Here is a 12,213-nt window from a genome sequence, read left to right on the forward strand (position 1 = left end):
CTGTTCTTAACCTGAAGCACCACTTTAGCTAATGGGGCTTCCTGCTGCCGCCGTACCGCCGGAGCACGATTTCTGTTCTCAACCTGATGCAAGGCTCTTAACCCGAGGTAATATTTCTAGGTTAGCGGAGTCTGTAACCTGAAGCATATGTAACCCGAGTTACCACTGTATATTAAGTGTATATTAATTTACCTCTTTAATTGGAAGTGACTCTGAGGGTCATCTAGTCCAAACTCCTGCCACCACTCAATGCAGGAATATGCAGGATCGAGCCTGCAACCTTGGTGTTATCAGCACCATGCCCTAACCAACTGAGCTATCCAGCTGATTTAAAACACAACTTCAAAACAAAATGCAGTGCACCACCAGATTATATCAGAGTGTATCACTTAATCTTAGTGAAGCATGGCCACACAAACTCTATAACTGAAGCAGAACAAAGCACTTTGTGAAGGTCATCAACATGCTTTGTTGTGTCTGGCTAGGTTAGGGAGTATACAGCTTTTCATTCCAAACTCTTTGTGTAATTTTATTTTTAATCTTTTGTTTTGAATTTTCACTGTTCCATGAATCTGTTTTAACAGCAATAGTTTTAAGCAAATGTGAGTCGGCTGCTGAACTGTATATGTAGTTTCTCTCCATTTTTGTGATTCCTAGTAGAGAAAACAATTGGCATGTTCTGTTAAAGCCAACTGGATAGGCTATAAGGATTATGGAAAATACAAGCCAACACTGTCAGGTGTTCTTAAATCCACTGAACGAAATGCTGTTGAGTACACCTAACAATATGGATGCCTTTGTCTTTGGCTCCAGTAGCATAGCTCTCCAATGGAGCACAATGACATTAACACTTTTATCTACAGAGATTATAGTTCCTGAAAAGTTATATCTTAATCAGTTTAGGCTACAATCCTATACATTCTTAGCTGGAAATATAACTGCCACTGAATTCAATGGGACTTACTTCTGAGTAGGCAATAACAGCATTGGACTGCAATAGTATAGCTAAAAGTGATGAAGAGTCAAATGACATCTTTAAAAAGAGTGGCAAATCCACCCTTATTCCAGGAGGCATTCTAAGTACATATTTCTGACTTTTTGGTCAATTTTAACCATATTCCTGATAGGCAGGAATACAATTCTCTTCTTGAGACGAGGACTGATAAGAGCAACCGGAATTTTCTTAGCTTGTTTACTCTTCTTGTGTCTAACATGCAAACTAAATAACAGCAATGACTTTTGTAATTGGACATGCATAAGTGTGACAGTATGGTCAAATAATCTTTTTCCCATTAAAGGCCTGTTTTCCTCACAGAGGGTGTGATCAGTTTTGCTCAGCTGTACCTGTTTCTATGGACACAAAGCAGCTTATCCAAATGAACTGAATCTTTAAGCCAGAAACAGATTTGCTTTTTGGAAGCCATGTGTTAAGTAAAATAAACTTTAGGAGCTTCCAAATGATTTTGGCCCATCTTACAACCATTTTAATACCCTCATTAAGTCAGTACTTTATTTTACTATCCTGTTTTCTTGTTGTCTTACATTTCTGAATTTTGTTCTGTTTTTTTCTCCTAGGAATGATCTTGACGCATGTCCTTGTTCTTCCTGGGGTTATCCTAGAACAACGATGTCACAGACTTTCCTGCCACATGGTTACTTTACATATGTATGAATGATTGACTTGCCTTCCCAAAATCTAAGTGCAACAAAATAAATACTTGTATGTTCTTCACTAGGGAAGGATAGATCAGCCTATTTCTGGACTGTGTCAGTTTTGCACATGGTCATTCAAACATCTGTTCCATCCCCACCAAAATTTGCATTTGAATACCTATTTTATCTCAGTATATGCATTGCTAAGTTACCTTAAAAATACACATTTTGATATATTTCTTGGGCTGAGAACTGTATTGCCAGATTCAAAGATGAGCAAAATCCAAATGATAATTATATTCAAACTAGTGTGGGACTATGCAAATTACTTCTGCTTGCTTAAAAAGGTGGGCCAAACAAAATTCTCCTCTCCCCCCTTCACACATTGCATAGATTATCTTCATGCAAGAGAAATGTCATGTGTGAACTAGTCCTAGCAGGCACCAGAACAAAATAACCAGAACAAGAGCTGCTTCAAGCAGCTCCACTTTCATCTAGAAGCAGAGATCATGCCTTTGTTAAAGACATCTCTAATGAATAAATTCACTATTTATAGCACTTTAGGTAAGAACATCTAGAATTGAAAGCCAAGCTGATGTTAGTAGACAAAACTCCAAATTAGTGGTAAACCTAGCAGTTCGAAAGCACGTCAAAGTGCAAGTAGATAAATAGGGAAGGTAAACGGTGTTTCCATGCGCTGCTCTGGTTTTGCCAGAAGCAGCTTAGTCATGCTGGCCACATGACCCAGAAAAACTGTCTGTGGACAAACGTCAGCTCCCTTGGCCAGTAAACTGAGATGAGCGCCGCAACCCCAGAGTCATTCGCGACTGGACCTAACTGTCAAAGGTCCTTTACCTTTACCTTGTATCAAGTAGGATTAACAACTCTATTTGGGTTATCAGCCCATATGATTAACATGTGAGGCAGAAGAACAAAGCCATTCCCACCTGGTCCCCATGGTTACAGCCTGCCCACACTGCTCCTCAATACTAATCACATGTTTGGAAGAATATTTGCAGCAGGGCAATGTGCCAACATGCACAGTTCCTGTGAGTTGCAGCTACAGAGGGAGGGAGGATTTTATTTGCCCACAGGCTTAAATGAGCTGAGCTAATTCACATCTCCCAAGACTAATACAGTGGTACCTCAGGTTACATACGCTTCAGGTTACATATGCTTCAGGTTACACGCTCTGCTAACCCAGAAATAGTGCTTCAGGTTAAGAACTTTGCTTCAGGATAAGAACAGAAATTGGCTCCGGCGGCGTGGCAGCAGCAGGAGGCCCCATTAGCTAAAGTGGTCTTCAGGTTAAGAACAGTTTCAGGTTAAGAACGGACCTCTGGAACAAATTAAGTACTTAACCTGAGGTACCACTGTACGTGGAGCAGACTAGAATTATTCTTCATAATATTCAATTCACATAGTGTTAATTGTAGGTACTAAATGCCCCAAATAAGGTTATTCTCTGCCTTTCTCCCAAATATTGACTATTGTCGTCACTGCCCACTGATCTGAGTCTCAGCAACAACAAACAACGACACTTCTGACTACATCAATCTCCTTGGCACGCTAGGCTAGGAGATCTGGACTACAACTCCCAGCAATCCCAGCCAGCAGGGCCAATGGTTATAGGAGTTGCAGTTCAACAAAATTTGGAGGGTGATATTTCATTTCACATTAGACTTAATATTGAAATAACAGATCCTTGAACAAAGAATACGCAAGCTGACTTAATAGTAATGAATGATGATCTAAAAGCTTAGATTCACTTCTTAAGGATTATGGTGCTAAGACCCACAGCTTTAGCTACAAATCAACAAGTAACTGGCTAACATGCAGTGCTTATATTAAAGATCTGTTTGGATGGCCTGTTCAACATTTCAATTGCATTTGTGTCAAATTAGCCTCTTTCATTTACATATTCAGTGCCTCTGGAAAATGTCAGTAACTGAAAATTGCAAAGAAGGGAACAAAATAACAAACAATTCAGAAAACACAGAAGTGTTTGCCACTGTTGAAATTCGATATTTCCTTTGGTTTTAAGCCTCGGGTATCCCCATCCAGACCACAAGTAAATGCAATTTCAGACGCCACAACCATCTCTCCAAGATTCAGATCTGGACATTGGCTTACCAACTTCGGTTATGTAAGATTTCCCGTCTGATGGCAGAGGAATATACTGGTTAGAGAAGAAGCTGCTGCCGTACCCCAAGATGAAGCCTTCCAGTTTGGTGCTTGGACTGGGTCGAATGTATCTCATGCACACTGCATCACCAGTTGCATTGATCTGAACTTTCAGGCTTTGTCTCTTAACTGAGGTTGGGGGAGAGAAAGAAGAAAAAATATGGGATGTTACCAACTCAAGCAGAGCAAACTTTTCAGCACACATATAGGACATGCTTTCAACAGCATAAATGTGTGCTAGCCATTGCTGTCTCAACAGATGCTTCAGAGTGGCATCATGTAGCAACAGATGTGGCACAGCTGAGAGTACCACATGTCCCACAGGTGCACCTAGTTTGTGCTAGAAATCAGGCTTTTAGTATTGCAGCTACAGCTTTCTGGAATCAATGGCCAGCTGACATTAGAAAGGCACCCTGCATCATAATGTTTAGATGCCTACTGTTTTAGTTAAGAAGGCTTTCTCTGAGGTGTGACCCCCGTCATTTATGAAATATTAATTGTCCATCTAGAGGGATGGCACCTTTAGAGTCTGTAGGAATAGTCTTAATTGTTTCTAGAATTTGTAGTTTTTTGTATTTTATCTTATTTGTATTATGTCTTACACTGTGTTTGCATTTGTAAAGCAAGTAAACATTTGAAAAGCGGCAGCTGCAATCACATGAAAGCCAGTCTAGAGGAAGCTGTTTGCAGTAATTTCCCAAAAGTCTTCAGTGATTTCACTGTAGCATCACAACCGTTTACAATAATCTTGTTATGGTGCTGCAGTGATGTGCTCTGAGAAAGGATAGAGTGGGTCCCATTAAGAACATAAGAAGAGCCCGCTGGATCATGCCAATGGCCCATCTCGTCCAGCATCCTGTTCTCAAAGTGGCCAACCAGATGCCTGTGGGAAACCCATAAGCAGGGCCCAAGCACAACAGCACTCTCCTCTCCTGCAGTTTCCAGCAACTGGTATTCAGAAGCATACCGCAATAGTCACCATACCACTAGCCAGTAGCATACCACTAATAGCCATTCCTGTAATGTTCATATGACAGATATTGCAAATTATAGAATTACTTCTCTTTACAATTTATTTAAGAAAGGCCCAATTCTGTTTGTCCTTTGTTATGTTATGTTGTTTTGTTATGTTATGTTGTTATGTATTGTTATGTCCACTCAGTGTGAACAGTCGAGAAATTACAAAGAACACTAGGTCATTGCATGGACAGGCAGAGTTCCCCCAACCCCAGGTGACTCCCGAGTGAAATAATGACTCAAGACAATGTGCTATGGGATTAAAATTAGCCACAACTTTATTAAGTTTCAGATGTAGGGAGACCTTGCCTCAGGCATTGGGCATTTATCCTTTCCAGTTCCCAGCCGGGGATCTGGGGGACATCAGGGTTATCCAGAATGTGTGGGGATTGGGCTGCCTCTGCAGAACATATGTTCAAGCAGAGAGCCCACCCCGGGTTTCACCGCCGTCGCAGGGGAGAGCAATGACAACCTCTTGGTGTATGGCCAATGCCTCCCCTCAAGGTCCCTTTAACGGGGAACCCTGGGGTCACCGCTGCAAGGGGGTGTGGGTCACCGCTTCATCCCCCCCATTTAGGGAAGATAGACTAAAGGATTAGATAGACTGAGGTAGGCAGAGACCTCCAGGTATCCAGCCTGGGGAGGGCGAAGCCAGCCTGTACTACCTGGAGCCACATGGGATCCGGGGGGCTGCACGCGACCACGCAAAAGGACCCCCCATTTGATTTGGGGAGCGGTCATTCTGTTGTGTTTGTCAACTGTAGTTAGGTGTTAGCCATAGCCTGATCTTGATAGTTTTTAAGCTTTGCCAGTTTTTCTCTTTGAGTTCTTTGCTATATATCCACTTATTAGTCATATTTCCCACCATCTGGGTGCTTGAAGTGATGTACGGTCAATAAAAACAAACCCAATGAAACTGTATATTTAACAAAATGCAAAGTATAGTAAAACAAAATACCAGTGGGTTTCAAACAGTGTTAGTATGCTATATTTTCACTACTGCAACTGTGGCTTTGTGGCATCAAAACCGGACTGATAAACAACCACAATAGCATTACAGTGACCAGATTCCTCATCCTGACACATTACCCTGTCCAGAGCCAATGCTGTAATTCTTAGTAACATTACCCCATCTTAGCTAGTGCTTACATAAACAGTCATGCTAATTAAAATATGCTGTCACATACACCCTACAAATCATTGGAGTCTGCTTGCTATTAACAAAATGACAGGTAGTCACAGTTACTCGTCTAGAAAATGCTCTTGTCATAAAAGAGGTATAATTCAATCTATGTCAAAATGTCACTGTGCTTGCCAACAGCGGTATAGTCATCACACTGAAATCCTTAAATGCCAAGTCCAAGCCAGTGTGCTCTCATTGTTCAGCTCAACTCTTCATTATGCGTTTTCTTTGACATGTGTAGCATACACATTATAAATGTGCACCTTCATTTTAAGGCGCAAACAGATTTTTATCTGGAATCAAATAAAAAGGATACCAGACTTAAACATGTTATGTAGTCCTTTAGTTTTCTGAAAGCGGTTTTTACATCATGTGAAAGCTCACATATAACACAGATATTAACTGTTAGGAAACGGGGAAATGGAATAAACTATGGGGTGAATACAAGGGACGCGGGTGGCGCTGTGGGTAAAAGCCTCAGCGCCTAGAGCTTGCCGATCGAAAGGTCGGCGGTTCGAATCCCCGCGGCGGGGTGCGCTCCCGTTGCTCGGTCCTAGCGCCTGCCAACCTAGCAGTTTGAAAGCACCCCCAGGTGCAAGTAGATAAATAGGGACCGCTTACTGGCGGGAAGGTAAACGGCGTTTCCGTGTGCTGCGCTGGCTTGCCAGATGCAGCTTTGTCACGCTGGCCACGTGACCCGGAAGTGTCTTCGGATAGCTCTGGCCCCGGCCTCTTAAGTGAGATGGGCGCACAACCCCAGAGTCTGTCAAGACTGGCCCGTACGGGCAGGGGTACCTTTACCTTTACCTTTTTATGGGGTGAATACAGCAAAAATGAAGTGCTGCATTGAAGTGGCAGGATTCTGTAATGCAGCACTTCATATTACACAGGAGGGGTTAAATTTTGACTACTATCCCAAGTAAAAATTCGCTACATGTAGTAAAGTCAATAATACATCTGAGAGAGAGGTTTGGTGTAACTCTCTTCCCAATATGCTAAATTTATTATAAAGCAGGGAGATTTTTTAATTTTATTTTTTAACATAGAATCATTCAAAAATATAACAGCTGCACACCTGCAATCTGAAGAGCTACAGCAGAAAATTCCTTAGGGAACAAGGACAAATCAGAGAACATCTGGGTCAGAGCAGCATTCTGTTTCCACATCTGGCCAGTCAGAAGCTCCAAGGAAGCTCCCAAAAAGAGTGTAAAGGCAACCCTGACATATGCAATGACATATGCAGTGAAATGTAAGAGTCAGGCATGTTCCACTCTTCCTTCTTTTACAGTTCTCTCTTTTCTGGGGACATCAGGGCACAGGTAAGTATAAGAAGGCCCCACTAAAGTACTTTCTCTGCCAGGTAAGTTTGCATCATTGGCTTAGTTCTCCTTCCATTCTATAACTCCTTAGTCTTCATCTCAGTTGTACTTTAAATAAGAACAGATACACTCTCTGCCCTTTCCTGCCTTTTAATAGTCCTCCAGCCAAGGACAGTGTTCACCAGTGGCTTTTTCCTCCTACTGCAAAACTTCCTGGCTTCCAACTTTCCAATCGGACAGCTCCCAGTTTAGCTCTCCTTTTGCTCATTGGTCATTCTATTTCCTCATTTCTTTCTTCTCTCACAGCTTCACATGGTTTCCCTTTAAAGCTCCACCCACTGTAGTTGTAGCATGATATGCCCTGACCTGGCGTTAGTTTTGATGAAGGGAGAGTTATAAATATTTTTAATAAGTAAATTGATTAAGGTACCAATTGGAATAACCTGCTTTACCTTGCAGAAGGGCTAAAAACATTTCTAAGGTAGCAATCACTTTAGGTCTTATAGCCTACTTTTAAAAGGTGATAATTTTGCTGTATTAGGATTTTATTGGCACCTACTCCCCTTTCAGGCACACAGTCACACAGAGTCAATAGAAAGCTTTCTAAGGATACTGTATAAGGCATTTGGTTCCCCTTCTGGCATGTCCCCAAATATTGTGTCTTAAATTATGTCAGATTCCTTGCTTTCCTCAGACTTCTGCTCTTGAACTTTACAGTTATGTCAAAATGACCCAGAGAGAAATAACTAATTCATACTAGCTGGTTAATGTTTATTTTTATTCTTTTAAAATCTCCAGTGGACAAATCTGATACAGGTAAGTCATTACTTAACCACTTTAAATCAGTTGAACATAGTGTTAAAGCAGGATTTCTGCTAAAGAATAATTTTCGTTCTTTATAGGTTGGTCACTTATTTTTTATTGCCGAAAAGAGGAAAATGCTTCACCAATAAAAGGGCACTGATTGCATAATGTAGATGTATTGATGCAAACTAAGAAACAATTGCAATTTAAATATAAATGCAAAAACATAGTGTGGGAGACTGTAACCAGGTGGTCTACACGTAAAACTTCCAATTCAGTTCACATTTAAAAATTAACTCACCTAATTTGCACCAATAAAACAACAGTCTAACAACCCACAAAAAGCATATAAAAACAAATAAAACAAATTGAGAGGATCCAAACATGCAAAACAGGGTCGAATCTTATGGGTCAGGGTAAGCCTGGACCAAAAGATAAGTCTTCCCAAGGCATCTGAAGCAAATGATGGTTCATGAATGATAGAGAAGGGCATTCTAGAGTAGAGGGGCAACAGCAGAAAATGTCTGTTTGGGGTCACTGACCTACAATATTCTGTAGGGCGTGGTTTCATGGGCAGAATTGTCCCAATGCATGAATGGCTAAGCTATCCTTGTCAAGGAAAGGGTATAGCTGGCATGTCATCCTAAGCTGATAATAGGTGTTCATTGTGACAGATGTCACCAGAGCCCCTGGTGACAGAGATTTATCTAGGAGCACTCCCAAACTACACAACGTATGTTTCAAGGGGTGTGCAACCCTATCCGGAACTAGTGAATTCCCTAACCCCTGGATCTGGGAAGTGCCTGCCTGCAGAATCTCAGTCTTAGGATTCATTCTGTTTGCTGCCCCTTGTCCAGCCTAGCATCAGGAGGACCAAGGTAATTTATAGTAATAAAATCTTATTATTAATACCTTTATTAATTAATAATAATATACTATAAGCTGCTTGGCTCTTTGAGTTGAAGTTCCAATTAACTCAATCCAGACTATGTGCTCAGCTTTATGTTATCCTAGGCCTGCCTGCATTTCCTTTGCACCTGAATGTAAAATCAAGTAGCTGATCACCCGCTGGAAAAAAATATTATTGCCAAGACATATTTCTTCAAAAACATGCAAAGTTCAATCCACATCTTATTGAGGTCAATGGCAAAACTCCCACTCATTTTAATGGGGCTGGCCTGCAATCACTGAAAAGAAATTATTGGGGAATTTTGTCCAGCTGTGACTACCTCGTCATCGAAGAGCCAGATGAACAAAAGGGACATCTGCACTTTGTATATCACTTTCAGTCCATCTGTACAATTCCCATGACCATAGCTGAAATTAGCATGTTAAAGTTCATGTTGTAGTTAAGGCTTGGGGGCTTTTTGCATTTTTCCTCTTCTGCCTTTTCTCCAAAAATCCCTATTGTACAGCTGAGTATGAAAGAAATTAACACCACACACCAAATCAGTAAATGATGCTATCTGTTTAACAGACTGAACAAAGTGAGGCTGTTTAACTCCACAGGTTGGCTTTCTCTTAGTTTGTAATCTCCTTTAAAAACAGAGCTGCTACAATGAAATCTCACAAGTGTATCCAGGACACAATCCTACATTTCAAGTTAAAACCAAAAACTAAAACCCCCGAACTTACCAAATAGGAGAGAAAGGATCTAGATATGTCTACTGAGAGATATCAAACTCAGTCTTGTGAGGTTCAACAATGGACTTCTTCAACCACCTGTTTTTCAGGGGAGATGGCCAAGCATCCGATTCAGAACTGGGGAGAGGATGAACCTAGCTTTTGCTATGGTTTTGAGACAGAAACTACTCTGGTGGACCATCCATGTTGGGGGAAGTGCAACCTTGTTGGGTTCTAATAACCTCTCAGTGGCTTTTGAAACCATTAACCATAGTTTACTTCTGGAGTCTCTCTCCAAGATGACACTTGGAGGTGTTATGGTCACTGGTTCTTTCAGGAGAAACCTAGAAAGAAGTGCTGCAGTACCTCAGGTCCACCTCATAGCCTCTATGCTTTTTAACATTTTCATGAGCCAGCTCAAAGTCAACTTGAGATCCTTCTTGAATGTATAGCTCATTCTCTTTTTCCCATCAGCTCATCCCAGAGAGGCAGTGGAAATTCCTAACAGGTGTTTGGAGACAGTTTTGGGATGGATGAAGGCAAACAAACTGAATCATAATCCTGGTAACACAGTACAGAATTAGTAGCGCTCTTCAGATATTATAGCCATGCAGTGGGTGTGTGTGTGTGTGTCACCAATTGTAGCCCTGGCCTCAGTTACACATGCTCCTATCACATCCAGACTGAAATATTGTAATGTGTTCTACACAGGGTTGTCTTTAAAGATGGTTTAGGAACGTCAAGTGGTACAGATTGCACTTGCTATGTTTATGCTATTTGAAGGGTGGCTTGTTCCAAGTCTGTTTTAAAGATAAAGAATCCTAAGAAGTAGATTTGTTGTTGTTTATCTGCAACAGCACATGGAGAGCATATTGAGCAGGCATACAGGTTACCTGGTCACAGCCTTCCCTGGTATTGTTCTTCTATCATAATTTTTTCTAGATTTGCATCTGTGCATATGTATTAGAATATGTGCATTTTATACAAATCTGTCCTTTTTCTGGTGATGTTTTCCTCTTTTTTTGGAAATGTTAAATTGGCCACCCTACCACCTGAAATAACTGCCTATTTATTCCCATTCCCATTTTTAAGTGTTGGTCTTAAGCCCTTGGTAGTTTGACAGTAGGTTATCTGAAGGATTCCCATGTACTGTATGTATGACATAGCCTAGGTCTCAAATCCAGCTTCCTGGGCTTTGTTCTCCAGCACAACAGTAAGGTCCATTATGTGGTGCCATTATCCAGTGCCTTTTTGATGGTGCTCCCAACATGTAAGGATTTCTTACCCTAGAAAGGAATGCATGGCCCATTCTGCATTGGCCTTTAAGTAAACTCTGAAAGAGGCTTTTATTTCTGTCTTCTTTCTGAAAGAAAGACATGTGGCATGTTGGGTTTTTAAATTGCTGTTGTTTTTACAGTTTAGATTTTGATTGAGTTATTGAGCATTTCATTGTTTTATGCTGCTTTAATTTTGTGAGCCACCTTAGGACCATTATGCCTTGAAAGGCAGGCTCAAAATCCATTAGTAAATAAAATATTAATAGTCTGCGTACAATTCCCCATTTGACATTTTTGGCCTTGTATTTAAATAGATATTAACAACTGCTGAAGACTTATTTGCTATAATTAGAACATACCTCATCACTGAAACATGGATGACAAATAGTTATCTAATTATGGATACTAACAGCCTGAATTGTGCCATTTTTTCTCATTTTATATGTAACTGAAAACATAAGGCATTTTATAAATCTGGATTCAATTTAATGCACTACAGTAAATTTCAGTTACTTACTTGAAACCTCAGTATAGGATAGTTACAGTAATTAAGCTAGCACCGGCAGTTTTCTGAATATTAGGATGAGAACCCAGGACCCAGCTGAAGAACTCCATTCTTGCAACCAATCAAATGCTGGGGAAAGACAGGTTGGTGGCTTCATTCAACTATACCCTGAAATTGGTTCATTATTATCTGGACTGCAAGAACACAATTAAATGGATAAAGGAAGGCACAGTCTATAGCAGAAAGCAAGTCTTCAGGCTAACTATTTCCATGTTTTCTACATGGCGGGTAACTTTATATTACTAGCACTGTTAGAATTTATTTAAGGATTGTTTACCTAGGTGATGGAAAACTGATCCTGTTCCAACTTGGAATCTAGCAACCAAGCTGCAAACCTAATGTTATAAACTGATGCAAGAGCTCTCTTCTCTTAAAATCTTTCAAAACATATCTGCATTTTTGTAGATACACATCACCGAAGTGCATACTGGGAATGCGTGTGTGGCATTCTTTTCTACCTCACACACCATTCCATTCCTTCTCTTATCAGATATTATCCTATGAGCTTTGTTTACAATGATAAGTGTATACCCACGGAGCCACAAGCAGAGACAACAGCTGTGGAACAAGGCCAGCAAACAGAAGCCA

The 12,213-nt window shown here is 40.7% G+C and overlaps 1 protein-coding gene across 11 annotated transcripts in view; it reads right to left on the bottom strand.

Annotated features, from left to right (window-relative positions):
* Positions 1-12,213, bottom strand: part of ABI3BP (ABI family member 3 binding protein) — a 137,362-nt gene that overhangs the window by 105,257 nt on the left and 19,892 nt on the right. For all 11 annotated transcript variants that reach the window (XM_053386207.1, XM_053386202.1, XM_053386199.1 and 8 more), the window contains exon 2: positions 3,787-3,966. In XM_053386207.1, coding sequence (XP_053242182.1) covers positions 3,787-3,966 — 180 coding nt within the window. The remainder of the gene's footprint in view (positions 1-3,786; positions 3,967-12,213) is intronic.

Source organism: Podarcis raffonei, chromosome 4 (assembly GCF_027172205.1).
Source record: "Podarcis raffonei isolate rPodRaf1 chromosome 4, rPodRaf1.pri, whole genome shotgun sequence".
In the NCBI taxonomy this organism is placed as follows: Eukaryota; Metazoa; Chordata; class Lepidosauria; order Squamata; family Lacertidae; genus Podarcis; species Podarcis raffonei.